Here is a 15309-nt window from a genome sequence, read left to right as displayed (position 1 = left end):
ATCTTATAATTCCTATTTACATTTGTTTCAAAAGTTTCTTTCGTTTCATAAGGAAATAATAGATGCACGACACTTTTTGTTTTATATTATTCTATCGATTTATGTATGATCTATTTTGTAGTAATAGAACAAAACGAAAGAAACTTTTGAGACAGCCTAATGCATCTTGAAATTCATGAAAAGCTTCAACAAAATATTCATGGAAAGTTTCTGTAAGCGTCCGAGTACTTTCGTGAGCCGTTATATGTATAATAATTCGTTACAATGTTAGTGATAGCTTGGAAAGTGAACTATTTTTATTATACATCTTTTTACTTTCCATATTACGCTCATAGATACTTTAAAACGCCGCGATACTAACTCTTATCTATCATGTTTACGAATGCCTATAATTTGTGAAACCGCTTCTGATTTTACGGAAATTTTGCAGTTGCTTGATGAATGAAACAGATTTGTTAAGAGAATCACATGTTATAGATACCTGAACTGTGATTTATTTAATATATCTTTTCTGATTTGTTATCCTGCAACATTTCCATGTTTTACGAAGCTTTAAATTAAATTTCACAAGTTTATTTTCCTTAAGCTAAAGACGATGCTGGTGAAATATTTATTTCTGAAGTAAAAAGTAAAAATATAGCTTACATATTGCTTGTATTTAATCATGTATTACGATTAATCCTGTTGCGATACTCGTATATTTCAGTTAGGCTCTGGTTTTAGTAAACAAGAAAGATTTATAATATCTTAAGAAGATGTTTAGCATGAAATCATGCTAATAAGAAGTTTTTCATGTTTTTCTTCAGGCTTAAAATATTTTTCAATGTTGTGAAAAAATTGGGTTGAAAATGAATAAAAGGGTGCAACAGGGTATTTAAACAAACTAATATCTCTTATATGAATAAGTCGAGTGATATGCTGTAAATTATTTTCACAAAAAGACACCCATTTTTATTATTGTTTTCTAAACAAAATTCAATATGATTTGTTATACCTGTAATAGGAAGTTTCTTTAACTAACATTTAGTTATCGATCCTATTTTTATTGAAGTTTAACAATACTGTTCAATGTTAATAATTATTAATTTACAAGTGAAGGGTAATTCCAACGAAGAAAGATATCATTTGCAAACAAATAGTTTCAGATAAAATCAGCATTGGTACTGTAAATTTAAGATATTATAAATCTAATATGTATTGTATCGCAAAGCGGGATTCATGATGAAAAATTAAATATAAAAGTCCATGAAATTTTGCAAATTTAAGCATCTCAGTTGATACAGCTTTAATAAATGTGAACAAAAGTTTAGTCTATCTCTATATTTAAATAACGCATGATATTTAATTCTACAGTATAATTAAACAAAGATTCGAAGCTGAAAATTTCGAAATATAATTGAACAATATATCGTACAATAAATGTTATATGATGTTCTGTAAAGGAGAATTGCATTTTTATGAAGAGGATCAAAGATAAAGGAGATTTTTGTTGAACGATACGACCGTTTCGAAATTCCATTTTGATCTTGTGTATGTATAGTGTATCTCGTACAAAAGATATTACAACAAGCGTCCAGTCATAATGTGAAACATTAATCAAAATTTCTAATCTCGAGTGTTTCAAGCCCCAGAACTCATCTTAATAAATATAAGAAGGACAGATTAAATTCAATCTGATTTTTCTAATTTTCTCGTTAATAATTAAATATGAGCATCAATCAATCAATAGTTCATAATGCACGGTATAATGCGTATATAACATTCATCTGATTTCAATTAACTTACGTTTAAGCAAAATAATTATTCGAACTGGTTTATCATTCACATTATTACACATTTTAATTGTATATATATCTAGTACAACATAGAAAGGATGTTTTAGGATTATGAGTATTCCTTTAATTTTTAAGAAGAACAATAAGTATGCATAGTATTTCTTTTATCTCATATTCTAATTTCACCACATTGAATTTTCTAAAGAAAGATGATCTATTTATTTTAGATAACGCAAATCCTTTATTTTAGATATGCAAAGTCAAATATATTTTTGTCAATAAAGACACAAAAAATCTTAGATGTCTAAATGTCAGCTTTAAGAACAGTAGACTTGCCTGCCTTCAAACTTAAATGTCCTTTCCAGTAGTAAAACTTAAAATGACATTAACAACGGCAGTAATATTTACGCCTACAGATGGAGGATATTAGACTTCGATTAAAATACAAGTAGCTCAATAAATATGTGTCTAAGTACGATGGTTAAAGAATAACGATTCGTCATTCTTTATTCCAGCGCTTAATGCTATCCTTCTTTCAACAAATACAATCCTAGAACAATGCCGCTGAAGAGAAATGTTATGCGTGAATTTATTTGCCTTTGCGGGACGAAGGTTTATTAAATTATTAAATGAAAATATTAAATGAAAATGAATATGTATAATTGTGTGTATAAAAATTGATATATGTATGTATGTATAAAATATATATATGTATGTATATATATATGTCGGGTTGGCGTTAAGATTAGAGTTAGGGATAAGGGCGTGAAACGAATCCCTATTGGCGCTAGACGTGATCGTTATGCAATAGAGGAGATATTTACTAGTGCAAATATGACTATGATGGAATTGGACAAGTAATCGCGATAATTAGATACTCGAGAAGCAAATGACGATGATCCTAGGCTCAATAACGAATCCGCGGTGAACGGGATGACGAACTTTACCCTTCGTTAGCGTCTAAGTTACACTGTATGTTAGAGCAAGGGGCAATTATTACGTATACGAAAGACAGGTCGATTGCCGATGAGATCGCACTAGAGTGAGTGGCTCTCCGTCGCGGTGACGCTGTCGAAGAAATCTATGATGGGTGTGCCTAAGGGAACGAGATCTCGGAGTCGTCATCGACTCCAGTCGGAGGTTCGGTGCGCATATCGAGATGGTGTGTAATAGAGCCGACAAGTTAATAGGAGCCCTTAGGGGAATTCTACCCAACATCAACGGGCCGCCCAGCTTGGCTCGTAGGCTCTACTACAACGTGTGGGAGTCCATCGTAACTTACGGAGCACCGGTGTGGGCTAGAGCAGCGAATACCGATAAGAACAGGAAAAAGCTGAAACGAGCACAACGAACGGCCCTGTGCATAACAACGACGGCATACCGTACCGTCTCCCACGCGGCACTTTGCGTGTTGACCGGGAATCTCCCGATTTGCATAAGGATAAAGATGCTCGGAGAGACCTACGAGAGGAACAAGATCCATGGGTCCAGGATTGGCACGGATGACGGCAGCAAGCTGAAGGAGGAACTGGAGGCGATTCGCAAGAAGGCCCAAGAGGACTGTCAGAAGGAGTGGAACAACTACAAAAAGGAAAATATCACAAAGAAATTAATACCGAGTGCGCTGCTATTTACCAAAAAGAAGATGGACATCGATCACCACACCATGCAGCTGCTAACCGGGCATGGGAGCTTCGATGTCTATAGGAAAAGGATTGGCAGGGACAGCGACAGCAACTGTCTCGACTGTGGAGATTCGAACGACGATGCAGAGCACGCCCTCTTCGCGTGCCCGAAGTGGACGGACAGAAGGATCGAGCTGGAGAACGCTCTGGGCGGGAAGATAGACGTGGGCAATCTGATCGCCACGGTGACCGCCAAGGACGAGAGCTGGAACAAATTCAGGCAATTCTGCAAGACCGTCATGTGTCACAGGAGGGTGACAGCGAAGGCCTGGGAAGAGGCAAGGAGGAGAACGAGCGAAACAACAACTACGTGGAGCAATGAGGGCAAGAACACGAAACAACGAAAAACCGCAGAAGGAGACCAGTCCAGTATTCTGAACTGGCTGAGAGGACGACATGAGCAGTAACTGCCCGAAGAAGTAGATACAACGGGGCACGAAAGGACAACCCTGATGACTGCCGACAGGTTTTACCGGGGTTGTCTGCCCTCTAAGCGGAGGAAGAAGGAGGAGGGGTTTTTAGTGGGTATGGCAACGACAACCGACCGACTCCCACATAACCCAGTGATGCGGGTCACTGGGCATGCGTAATTGCATTTTCCGCTCCCCACGCAAAAAGAAAGACACGAGATCATCGGATTCGCGGAGAAAAGTCTCCGTTCGAAGGGTGTGGGAAATTGACGTTGCTGTTAATTGGTCAATTTCCATGTTGGTGGTTAGAGAAAGATATTAGCTGTCCTTGGGAAAAGTTGCTAGCGGGAAGCGTCGTTCGTGGAAGGATAGATTTCTCTTATCTTCCCGTAGTTGGGGCACAGGCCATTTGTCTATTTGAGAGACTTTGTGTAATTGAAATTTAATATTCGTAGCGGGTCCTCGCCCAGCTAAACATATACTGCGAAGATGCGTTGGCATCTGGCAATCGTCTTACCCGAAGGACAAAGTCTGCGTGTGGCGAGCCACGGGACAGAAATCGTTGAAATGTTTACCGTCGTGCCCCGTCCCAAGTATTTTTTTTTTATGGAAAGCTATAGAGTTACTTCATGCCTTTGTTAGATAAAACGTTCATCCCTTGACCGCGACTACGTTCGGCGACCGGTTGTCGCCTCGAGCCCGAGCTCACTATCATAAATCTCAAATAAATACAGTCGGATCGAATGACAACAGTTTCTTAATACGGCTATGGTGAAATCTAAATTTCAATACTAGGGGTCTTCCCAAAGTTCCAAAGGGAACGTTCCGGTATTCTTTCATCTCCGACATATATATATATTATTATAATGACTTATTTTAATAATGACTTAATTTGTATAGTAAAAACAGCTAAAATCTCATGTAAGATTGTTGGGATGTTACGTGATATTTCTGTTGCATCATTGATTATCGTTATACTTTGAAAAATAATTAAGGAAGCGAACAATGCGTGGATTATGGCAGTTTTATTAATAAACGAACGTTTAGTAGAGAATATGGATTTATTGGATAAGTAAATGTTTCATTATATGTAACTGCTACATGCAGAATAATATGTTGTTACATGTATGAACTAAAGTTGATGTAATACTCATATTGTATTTATGGTTTCAAAGAATTAATAAAATCTGCTGAGATTCAAACGTATGCTCTCCCTTTTATTCTATGAGAATTAAACATTTAGAAGATTTTATGAAAATGCACTAAACAATCAGAAGCATCTGTTTCTCCTTTTCTTTTTCTTTTTTTTTTTTTTTTTTTTTTTTTAATATGTTGATTGCCACCCGATTTTTATACTTATTTTGACTTGGATAGATAGAATAAGCGTACCATACCAAGACATTTCATTCTTGCAAAATATTCTAGTCTATTTGCGTACGTGCTCATAATCTTGGCTGATAACCGCCATTCGCTATATACATCGTTGGTATCGACGTCAAAGGATTAACACAGACAAATACACAATCCATACAATCCGATTTGATTGATTTTAGATCTTGCATCAAACAGATCTCTATATAAAAAGATAATTTCTGATTCTAAACATTTGTATTACGTTCATCTAATTATTAGGATATTAGATATATTATAAAGGAAGATATTATGTATTAAATAATCTGCCTCTTCTTCCGCTTTGAAATCCTCTACAAACGCCATTTATAGTCGTTCAACTTTTCAGCTCACAGAAAAAAACATTACGCGTATTCCTAGCAATCGCCCAAAGACTCGAACGTGTGCTTCGATAAAGCTCGCTTAACTTTCATCGACACGTCGATAACTTTGCGTTCCAAGATGTTATTACGCCCTAGAATCCCTAACATAATTTTAGAACCAGAATTTCTGTGCAAAACAATTCCATCGCTTTGTCACGCTTAACGGCTCAATCATCGAAACATGTATCATTTTTTTTTTATTTTTATTTATTAGAATATTTACAATCAATTCTCGTTGAGAATTTTCAGTAACCTAGTTTGGCGTGATACAATGACATGGATTATAATAGTTTTATATTGTTGGTTCTGGTAGAAACTAAGGATTTAATCTAGAGGGTATTTTCTTTTTAGTCTGCGGATCTGGTCCGTCGTGTCCAGTAGTTGGGTGACTAGTGGGTTGTGGTGGTTGTTGACTCTTGTGTTATATCTGCTTCTGGACTTGTGTATTTCATCTTTGACTGTAGGTATCTTGAGGTCACGGTGGATTGTTTCGTTGGTAACATACCAGGGTGCATTTAATAGAGATCTTAGCGTTTTCGATTGGAAGCGTTGGAGTATTTCAATGTTGGAGTTACTTGCTGTTCCCCATAGTTGGATTCCGTAGGTCCAGACAGGTTTTATTACGGCCTCGTAGAGGGTTATTTTGTTTTGTATGTTTAGTTTGGAGCGTCGGCCCGTGAGCCAATAGAATTTTCTTAGTTTTTCCTTTAGTTGCTTTGTTTTTTCGGAGATATGTTTTTTCCAAGTTAGTCTCCTGTCCAGGGTCATGCCCAGGTATCTTACGGAGTCCTTGCTTGGGATTATTGCGTTGTTAATGGTGACCTGGGGGCAGGTTTGTCTTCTTCTTTGTTTGTCATCCCTCAATATCCCCACTACCCTGTAGGCGTACGTGACCGTTGTCACACTTCTAGGACATTCGGTGGAAGGACCGTTAGGATACAGATGACTCATTAGGCACTTCGGCGATATACATTGTCGCCAAGGCCGCCACATCTCTATCTCCATCATCGGTCCATCGGATTTGAAGTATGCCGGTCGTGACAAGAGCAAGGTCGTTCAAGATGAAATCCTCGGCCCTTGTTAAATCGTCTCGGTCGGGGTCGAACAATGCGTTCGCCAGCATCCTCGTTTCTCGGTGATTGCACATAAAGCTGCCATTACTAGAACTTCAGTGGGCGGTAAGCGCTGGTGCTTTTTTCAGTCTCGCGTTCGCGCTTACTCTTACGCACAGTTCGCCGCTGCACTCGCGTGCGTTTGCAGCTGCGTTCATCCGTCTATGTGGCTGCCAGTCGTAGCACGAAGCTCGTTCATCGCGTTTACTCCACTTTATCGTCGAAACCTTCTGTCCGGGGGTATCGCGATCGACCCGAGATCCGATCGATCGTCTTATCCTTCCGTCCTTTTCGCGAAAGTCGTTCGAATTTGTGTGACGCGCGCGTGGAAAATACTGGCGCGAATCTTCGAGTTAGTGAGAATCTTTGGCTCGAATTTAATGATTCGTTCGCGTGGGAATCGCACGGCGAGGCGTGCGATTGTCGCGATCGCTCTTATCGCTCGCTCCACTTACGTTCCGCTTCGTTCTACCGACTACTAGTTTGCTGCATTCCCGGTTACTTTACTAGTGGTGAATCGTTAATCGACGCGAGTTACCGCCGACGAGTTTGTTACGATACGCAAGTACAGTGGAAAAAGGAGTTTAGCGAAACAGTTTCGTAAAGCTAAACGATTGGACGAATCGAAAGGAATTGGAAGTCGTTCTAAGAATTCTGTTCGAAGACAGCTTTGAGAAGGCGAACGGCGATTGAAAAAAGAAGAAATTGAAAGACGTCGAAGGAAATCGAGAAACGTTCGAATTCAACGAGGCAGTTTCGTACGCCTAGAGAGGATGATCGAAGGAAATTGAGAAAGATTCGTCTGTAATTTAAGATTCTGTATCAATTTGGTATAAATAGGTCGAGCAAATATTCACGGTTAATCTTTTCGATAAAACACTACCTACAAAACCACTGCATTCTATGATTTCATTTCATCTCTGGTGTACCGTAGAATCGTTCCCTTTTCCATTATTTCGATCGATTAAACAACACCCTGTGTATTAAAACCAACGATTCACCTTCGTATTACTTCCGCGCGAGCTACGTGATAAAGCGCGAGACATTGAAAATGTTAGAACGCGAGAGTATCGTCGCATCCGCGTCTATATGACACGGCGTTTCGAACGCGTTACGAACCGGCGAAATGAAATGAGAATATCGGGTCTGCGAATTAGCTGCTTTCATCGCGATAACTACGTCTGCGAGTGAACGAGCATGCCTGGCAAGTTTTGGGTAGCCAGAAAATCCTATTGAAATTTCGATCAAAGCGCGCGAGACATGACGCGATCGAAACTTCCCAGTTTTCTCCTCGCCACGTGGCTGCTCGGCACGATCGCTACTAAGTCGCGAATGAGCGACTTTCTGCAAAGCTTGCAGGAGTACGAGATCGTTTACCCTCGAGTGATCCCGAATGAGAGCGCGCGGAACAGAAGATCGACCCACGAAGACCGAGAAACTTGGCGCGAGTATCTCCACTAAGAGCCGGTGTTCCTCGAGATCAGCAACTGGACCTTAAGGACCATGGCCAACGATCGATTGATACTGTCGTCGAATTTCACCGTGAATTGGGTGCGCCAGGGTAAAACCAAGTCCGAGCGACGTAACGCCAAGGCGAACTGCGATCTTCGACAAGGTAGCTTGGAAGGAGACGCGAGTTCCTTCGTCGTCGTGACGATATGCGAAGAAGAAGTGTACGCCTTGATGTTGATCGGGCAGAGATCGTTCTTCGTTCAGCCGCTGACGAATGGCCAGCATGTGATGTTTCAGCCGAAAAACGAAAAGTGGTGGTCGATCAGGAATAATTCGAGCTTCGTGTCTGTGAATCCGGAAAATCCTGCAGGTGAGAAGGATCGTTATCGCGATGGCTTTTCATCTTTCGTTAGACGGTTGGATGTAGGTGATTGGTTGATCGATTTACCGACTTCCTTGCCAATTATGTTATAAGCTTCTTACTTTGCGATCCGCCGTTAATTGCTTCTTCTATTCTAAAATTGACTCTGATCGTGATACTGTAAGAACTGATAGCGTCGATATGATAACACCATACATAGAGTATGAGAGTAATCGTAGTACAAACGAATATATATATATTCGGTTTAATAAATTTAATTTAATAAATTTAAACCGTCAAACAGGAAGGGCTTAATCTGCAGGCAAAAAGAATAAAAAGAAATAATCATTTACAAAGCGAACGACCATTAGCTAATTCCAATTTGAAAATATAGCTAAAGTCAAAGTCATTTTGAACAAATGTTTCCTGTACGCGTTACCGTTTGGCATGGACGAACGTCTCGGACGTTGATGTCCGTACATTTATATATATATATGTCGGAGATGAAAGAGCACCGGAGCCTTCTCCTCGGAATTTTGGGAAGACACCTAGTACTGTAATTTAGATTTCACCATAGCCGTATTAAGAAAACCGTTGTCATTCGATCCGACTGTACTTATTCGAGATTTATGATAGTGAGCTCGGGCTCGAGGCGACAACCAGTCGCCGAACGTAGTCGCGGTCAAGGGGATGAACGTTTTGTTTAACCAAGGCAGGAAGTAACTCTATAACTCTCCTTAAAAGAAATGCTTGGGACAGGGTGCGATGGTAAATGTCTCAATGGTTTCTGTCCCGTGGCTCGCCACACGCAGACTATGCTTCGAGTAAGACGATTACCAGATGTTGATGTGTCTCCACAGTACATGTTCGGCTAGCCCGAGCACCCGCTATAAATCTTAAGATCTATTTAACGAAAGTCCTTCAAACCGACAAACAAAGGGCGGCCAGCACCCTTCCCCAACCATCAACATGGAAATTGACCAATTAACAGTAACTCCAATTTCCCTCACTTTCCGAATGAAGACTTTTCTCCACGAATCCGATGATCTCGTGCCCTTAGTCACACCCATCATAGTTTTCCTCGACAGCGTCACCGTGATGGAGAGACACACTTTCGTACGATTTGAACGACGATACAAGTAATTCTCCGGTACGTAGTGCTTGTTCTGTGGCGACCTGAATATAACTTAGACTTCCACGAAATATACACGTTCGACATCCCGTTGACCGCGGATTCGTTACCGGACGCGAGGCCATTGTCATAGCGCCGCGAGTATCTAACATTGTGATTAATTACCAACGCTGTAATACCACTCACTTGTGCCAATAAACTCTACCATTGTTACACCGCATCGATGGCCAATATCAACGAAGATTCATCGAACACCTCCACCCCCAATCCTATCGTCCAGCCGACATATATATATATGCATTTCTGATAATCATTTTCAACTCGCACAGGAAAGAAACATCACTGAGGCTACCGCGAATTAAATTCGCGTATCAAGTAACAGGATAGATACGATTCATACGAAGCTTTGCGTCGTTATTCGAGGTAGGAAAAGCTTTAGCAGTGATATCGAGAAAAGCGAAACTACGAAATCATCGCTGTCGTCGAGACAGAAATTGCTGCGAATATCGCGGAAAGCAGAGCGACGGTAAAGAGTATTACAGGAAAAAGTTGTTCGGAATATTAGCCTTGGCAAACATATTTCAAAGCCGTTGAATATGGCGAGATTGTCCGCTTTGTAAATATTTACCGAAAAACATGTCGTATGAAGCTGGGCAATAAACGCGTTTTTCCACAGTTACAAACAAGTATCGTACGTATGAAACAAGTAACGACGAATTTTCCATTTCACAGCACGCGACAATTGACCGTATTATCAGCGTTTCGTCAGAGTTTCAAGAACTGCGTTTTCTTTTCTGTATTTATGGTTTCGCAACTGTAAAACGGAAGGTTTATTCTGGAGATGCGAGTTCGCGTGAACAACTAGCGCAACGAGTAAAAACACGCGGTTTTTGCTACTCGATCGAATTGTTAGCAACTGTGTGTACGAGATCGTATTACTCCCATCGTTGATCGATGTCAGGCTTCTATCCGAGCACACGGACAACGTTCTCCAACGACCAATCAAACATACCAGATAATAATTTTTCATTGTATCATTATTGTAGCTATTAACGACACGGGCTTGTTGTCGCATGATAAAAAGCATGCAACTGCGCTGACACGATAATACAGCGAACTTTTGCACGCTGCGATGGAAAACGCGTCGTTACCTGTTTCGTACGAACGATACTCGTTTGTAATTCTGTAAAGAAACGTCCGTTGACGAACATTATATAAAATTCTTCCTTCTTCTTCTTCTTCTTCTTGTCTGTAAATCAACTCCTTACAATTTGGCGGTTTAAATTTGGCACACCCCGTATATACAGGATGCAACGGAACAACGTCTGAAAGCGAGAACAACGCGAATCCTTGTGGAAAAATGAAGAAAAAGTATAGGATAAAACGTTCTCATTTTCGATTTGGAGAATCGAGTCTGAAAATTTATCAAGTATACTCGAACTGTATCTGAATATCGGTTCGAATAATAAATTTATTTAATTATATAATTAATTTATTACAAAGGAAATACAATCTGGATGTGAATGTTAAATGGAAACAAATTTTGCTAAGTTGAAAATCGATCGTATCGTAATTACCACGACTCGTTGTTTACAGATTAAAAATCTGTTTTACGAATACGAGGAGCTATATATCTACTGTTATTAATCAATTTTTATGAAAAATTTCGTACGATGCGCGGATAAATTCTAATTTGATAAATTGTTGGAAACGTGGAAAATTGAATGCAATAAAATTACGTGGCACGGTTTACACGGTTGCAACTTTATGACCCACTTAGGTCAAGTAGCAATGAAATTTATTGCATATATCGGAAATTCAAGGCACGTAATTGGCAGTTTATAAACAAATTATTTGTTCTCTTAATTAAATTTCCCGCGTCGAAAGCTGTGAAACGTTTTTGTATCGAAATCGAAGAATCCAACATCGCGATCCTATGAATCGAAGAATGCGACGTAAATGTTCGAAGTATGGTTGAGAAACGATAGAAAATTCCAAGTGTTACGCTGTATTTCTCGTTCGATTTAAATCGAAATTTTAATGAGGAACAGCGCCGATTGATATTTAAAAGTGAAACGGTTAAGAGCAACGATACAGGTTTTGTTAAAAGCAATTGGTCTACTTACCTCGCTGTTTAAACGGGTTTGTTTGACGTTACTTTGATCAATTTCCATTGACACTTTTATAGATAGCATTCTTTTTTACGGATGGAAAGCCGTCTGATGGAAATTTGTCTGAAATGTCCGTCGTAAAATTGCATTTTCGCGGGCAACAGAAAACAATGGAATTTTGTACAAAAGCGCAATACTTTAATTAGCGCAAAATTCCATTTTCCCCGCTGGGAAATTGAATTTTCTATTAAAGCGTGATACGTTTAATCAGCGGTGGCGTAATTTCAACAAACTAACAACTGGAATATTGACTTGTCACAATTTTGTGACACCGTATATGTCGTTGATACGTTCCAGTCTGGTCGTATTTACAATTTCAGAAATTTTGCAACTATTTTTTCATTTTATCCGTAACGAGAATAGCGAAGATAAGACAGGCAAACGTGGTAAAACGTTGATAATTCGGTTACAGGGAAATCGAATAAATTTGAAGTTGAAGAAAGTAAGAGAAAGTCGAAACGAAGCAAACGCGATTCCTTAAGCCACGATGTTCAGGGATTTTATAATCTTTCCGGTGACGTCTTCGACGTGGAATACCCAGAAGCTGAGAAATTGATTCTGTACGATGAAAAAGACGATGTCTCCACAGAATACAACGATACAATAGTGGAAGAATTATCGATCGACGTAAATCCTGTTGAGAAATGCTCAGTTGGTATGACCGCTAGTTACTAAAAGGTTACTAGGGTTATGTTGGTACGACTCCTAACGACGCTCTTTTGCCATAGGAGTCGACCACGCCTTAATTGCTAAGACGCATTGGGAGAGTTTAGACGTTTGCTGTGTGATTTGGTGTTTTGTATAAGAGAGAAAATAAAAGGTGTGATAACCAATCCGAGTGGATCCGAGATTGATTATCAACCCCAACCTATATAAAATAACAAATCCCGAGGAAATTGGATACTTCTCTGGTCCTAAATGGCAAAGGAACAGATTATCAAGTAAGTCAAATATTTTTCCAAATGCCATTCTTGTACAATCGTTGCTTTTCTACTTACCACGTACAATATAGCGGTTAATAAATTAACGAATCATCGAATATTACTGAAAGAAAGAAATTGTACTGATATTCCAATCTATCGTGTACAAAAGTAATAATAACAGCATGTAATATAAGAATAGCTTATCTTCAGCCTTAAAAGGAACTCGGTTTACAATTATTCTCCCTATTGCGTTCCACTCTCGCTTCATCTTCTACACGTTCATCTATATTTCGCTGTTTTTAATTTATTTTATTATTCCCTGTCTATTACACATATGTATATTGTCCATTGCACGAATCTTTATCTATCTTGCCTAATTTAATGTAAAAAAATAGAAAAATAGAAAAATTTGCTGGAGGAATACGTTTACCAAAATTTGTCAAGAATTTTAAAGAAATTTGCAGGATGAAATTCACGGTGATACCGAATTGATATTTTTGAAATTATACTTTTGAAATAATTATTTATATCGTAATAATTATTCCACGAATACTTGCTCGTAGATATTAATTTATGCTTTTAATAATCATGCGTTTAAGCTATCAAGTCGAGTCGAGTAGACTTTCTAATTTCGTGGAAGATAAGTCGATTTCTAAGATAAGTCATTTCATAGAGAAAAGACCAGCTGCTAAGGATTCGCCGCCACGATGGCTAGAGCTTGGAATAGCTGCTGATTACTCCGTTTTCATGGAATTCGAGTACAGCAATATATCTTGGCTCTTTTAAACATCGTAAGTAATACCAAACGAAATTCTGTTATTATACTTCGATATAGAATACCTCCTCCTACATATGTACGCAAGCAACCGGGAAACATAGGGCAGAGTTATGCGTATCTCTGTATTTTCAAGGTACGCTACTTGCTTTCAAACATCTCGATCGTATATTCGGACGGAAGCTCTGTATTTTCTGTTTACACTGTTCAAAGCTTGCACGTATCTTTTAAAAAGTTCAGCGAATAATTTATCCGTAATGGAATTTTGTAATCGATTAATTTCAGCCATTCGGTAATTGGTTTTCCAATGCTGTTGAGATTAATAACGTACATTTCCTAAGATAAATATAACGAATAAAATTAATTTTTTAGGAAAATTATATAAGATACGATGTATTTACGAGAGTTTTGAATAATAATTTATTTGTAAGGCTGTAATACTGTTTTAACGCCTGTTACATTTTCGTACGTATTTTAATCCTAGGTCAGTGCAATTTACATGGACCCATCGCTCGAATCCAACATGATTCTAGTGATCGTACGAATGATTTTATACGCGGAAAAACGAGACGTTATGGTAAGCGATTTCCATTAAATTAAATCATTTAACTAAAGTAGTAACTATCTGAGATACGCCTATGCGAGTGTCAATTATTTTATTTTCTACTTATCTGTACAGTGTATGGTATATAAATTATATAGGTCAAAATATCTGCGCATGACGTTTTAGATCGATAAAATGCAACGAGTTCCATTTTGTTAAATTGGACAACCGTGAACGATCCCTTGGAAACAAATTTCCAAACAAACAATTTTCACGGATCATTGACAAACCTCGCATTTATCGTGTATCCGAAATATCTGTATAATCGACTATTAAACCTTTTTCATCTCTTAGGAATCTTAATTTAATGTTATAGACCTATGATAATATCATTGATATACGACACTTGCGATTCCTTTTACTTTTCTTTTTCTGCTATTCTTCTCTGCTGTCGAATCAACATTTCAACATTTTTCAGGAAGATTAAAATACTAATAGCGTTACAAGTTACATTTGATTACAATCAACAACACGATTACTTGCACATATATTTATTATCATTGACGAATATTTATATATAGTATATAATGCATGATGTAATAATAAATATAATATATTCGTAATATTAGCTAGCTTTTATTAAGAAAATATTAAACGTTGTCGTAGGTCCGCCGTGGCGATGCCAGACGATCTCTCGAGAACGTGAACAAATGGAACAGAAAGATGCTGTCCTCGAAGGGCGTAAATCTCGATGTTGCTGTATGGTTGACGCGGTTAGATATAGGAGGTCCTTCCGGTTACGCACCTGTGTCAGGAGTATGCGATCCCGCGAGATCGTGCGCGTTAAATCGAGACGAAGGCTTGACCAGCGCCTTTAACATCGCTCACGAAGTAGCACACATGTGAGTGTCCCACATGTTGAGATATCGTTGGCAAACTGAAATATTTATAACTGGCCTGGGTATTTACGCAGAGACCGTGTGTTATTTATTTATGCAAACACGTACCTGTACGAGAATAATTTGAAAAATGAAATCTCCATAGGAGAACTTATTATCTTTACCGAATATCACAACGAGTACTGTACTTTGAATCTGCCATAGATTTTTGCGTATTATGTGCGTTCTTGCATTCCTCCTTTCACCTACGATGGCTCTTAAACAAGAAACGATATCGTAACGAGCAATACAACTTAGC

At 38.7% G+C, this 15309-nt stretch overlaps 2 protein-coding genes across 2 annotated transcripts in view; both read left to right on the top strand.

The window, feature by feature from the left end:
• Positions 1-12811, top strand: part of LOC126927223 (uncharacterized) — a 36160-nt gene extending 23349 nt beyond the window's left edge. Inside the window, exons 2-3 of the mRNA XM_050743504.1 lie at positions 12283-12525; positions 12599-12811. Of these exons, the coding sequence (XP_050599461.1) occupies positions 12283-12525; positions 12599-12675 (320 nt within the window). The 3' untranslated portion in view covers positions 12676-12811. The remainder of the gene's footprint in view (positions 1-12282; positions 12526-12598) is intronic.
• A 726-nt stretch (positions 12812-13537) lies between these two features.
• LOC126927232 (A disintegrin and metalloproteinase with thrombospondin motifs 3-like) lies at positions 13538-15106 on the top strand. Its single transcript, XM_050743513.1, has 3 exons — positions 13538-13584; positions 14053-14145; positions 14779-15106. Exons 2-3 carry the CDS (start codon positions 14068-14070, stop codon positions 15016-15018), a joined length of 318 nt encoding a protein of 105 aa, XP_050599470.1. The 5' UTR covers positions 13538-13584; positions 14053-14067; the 3' UTR covers positions 15019-15106.
• The last annotated feature ends 203 nt before the right edge of the window (positions 15107-15309 follow it).

The sequence above is a fragment of the Bombus affinis genome, unplaced genomic scaffold, assembly GCF_024516045.1.
Source record: "Bombus affinis isolate iyBomAffi1 unplaced genomic scaffold, iyBomAffi1.2 ctg00000080.1, whole genome shotgun sequence".
Lineage (NCBI taxonomy): Eukaryota > Metazoa > Arthropoda > Insecta > Hymenoptera > Apidae > Bombus > Bombus affinis.
Note: the sequence above shows the minus strand (reverse complement) of the source record. Positions and strands in the feature narration are given on the sequence as shown.

What these genes read in the sequence shown, in the direction of transcription:
- LOC126927232 (XM_050743513.1), top strand. Translation starts at nt 14,068, where the DNA reads ATGGACCCATCGCTCGAATCCAACATGATTCTAGTGATCGTACGAATG. An exon ending in CGGAAAAACGAGACGTTATG is followed by an intron (nt 14,146 to 14,778) that starts GTAAGCGATTTC and finishes ACGTTGTCGTAG; the next exon opens with GTCCGCCGTGGCGATGCCAG.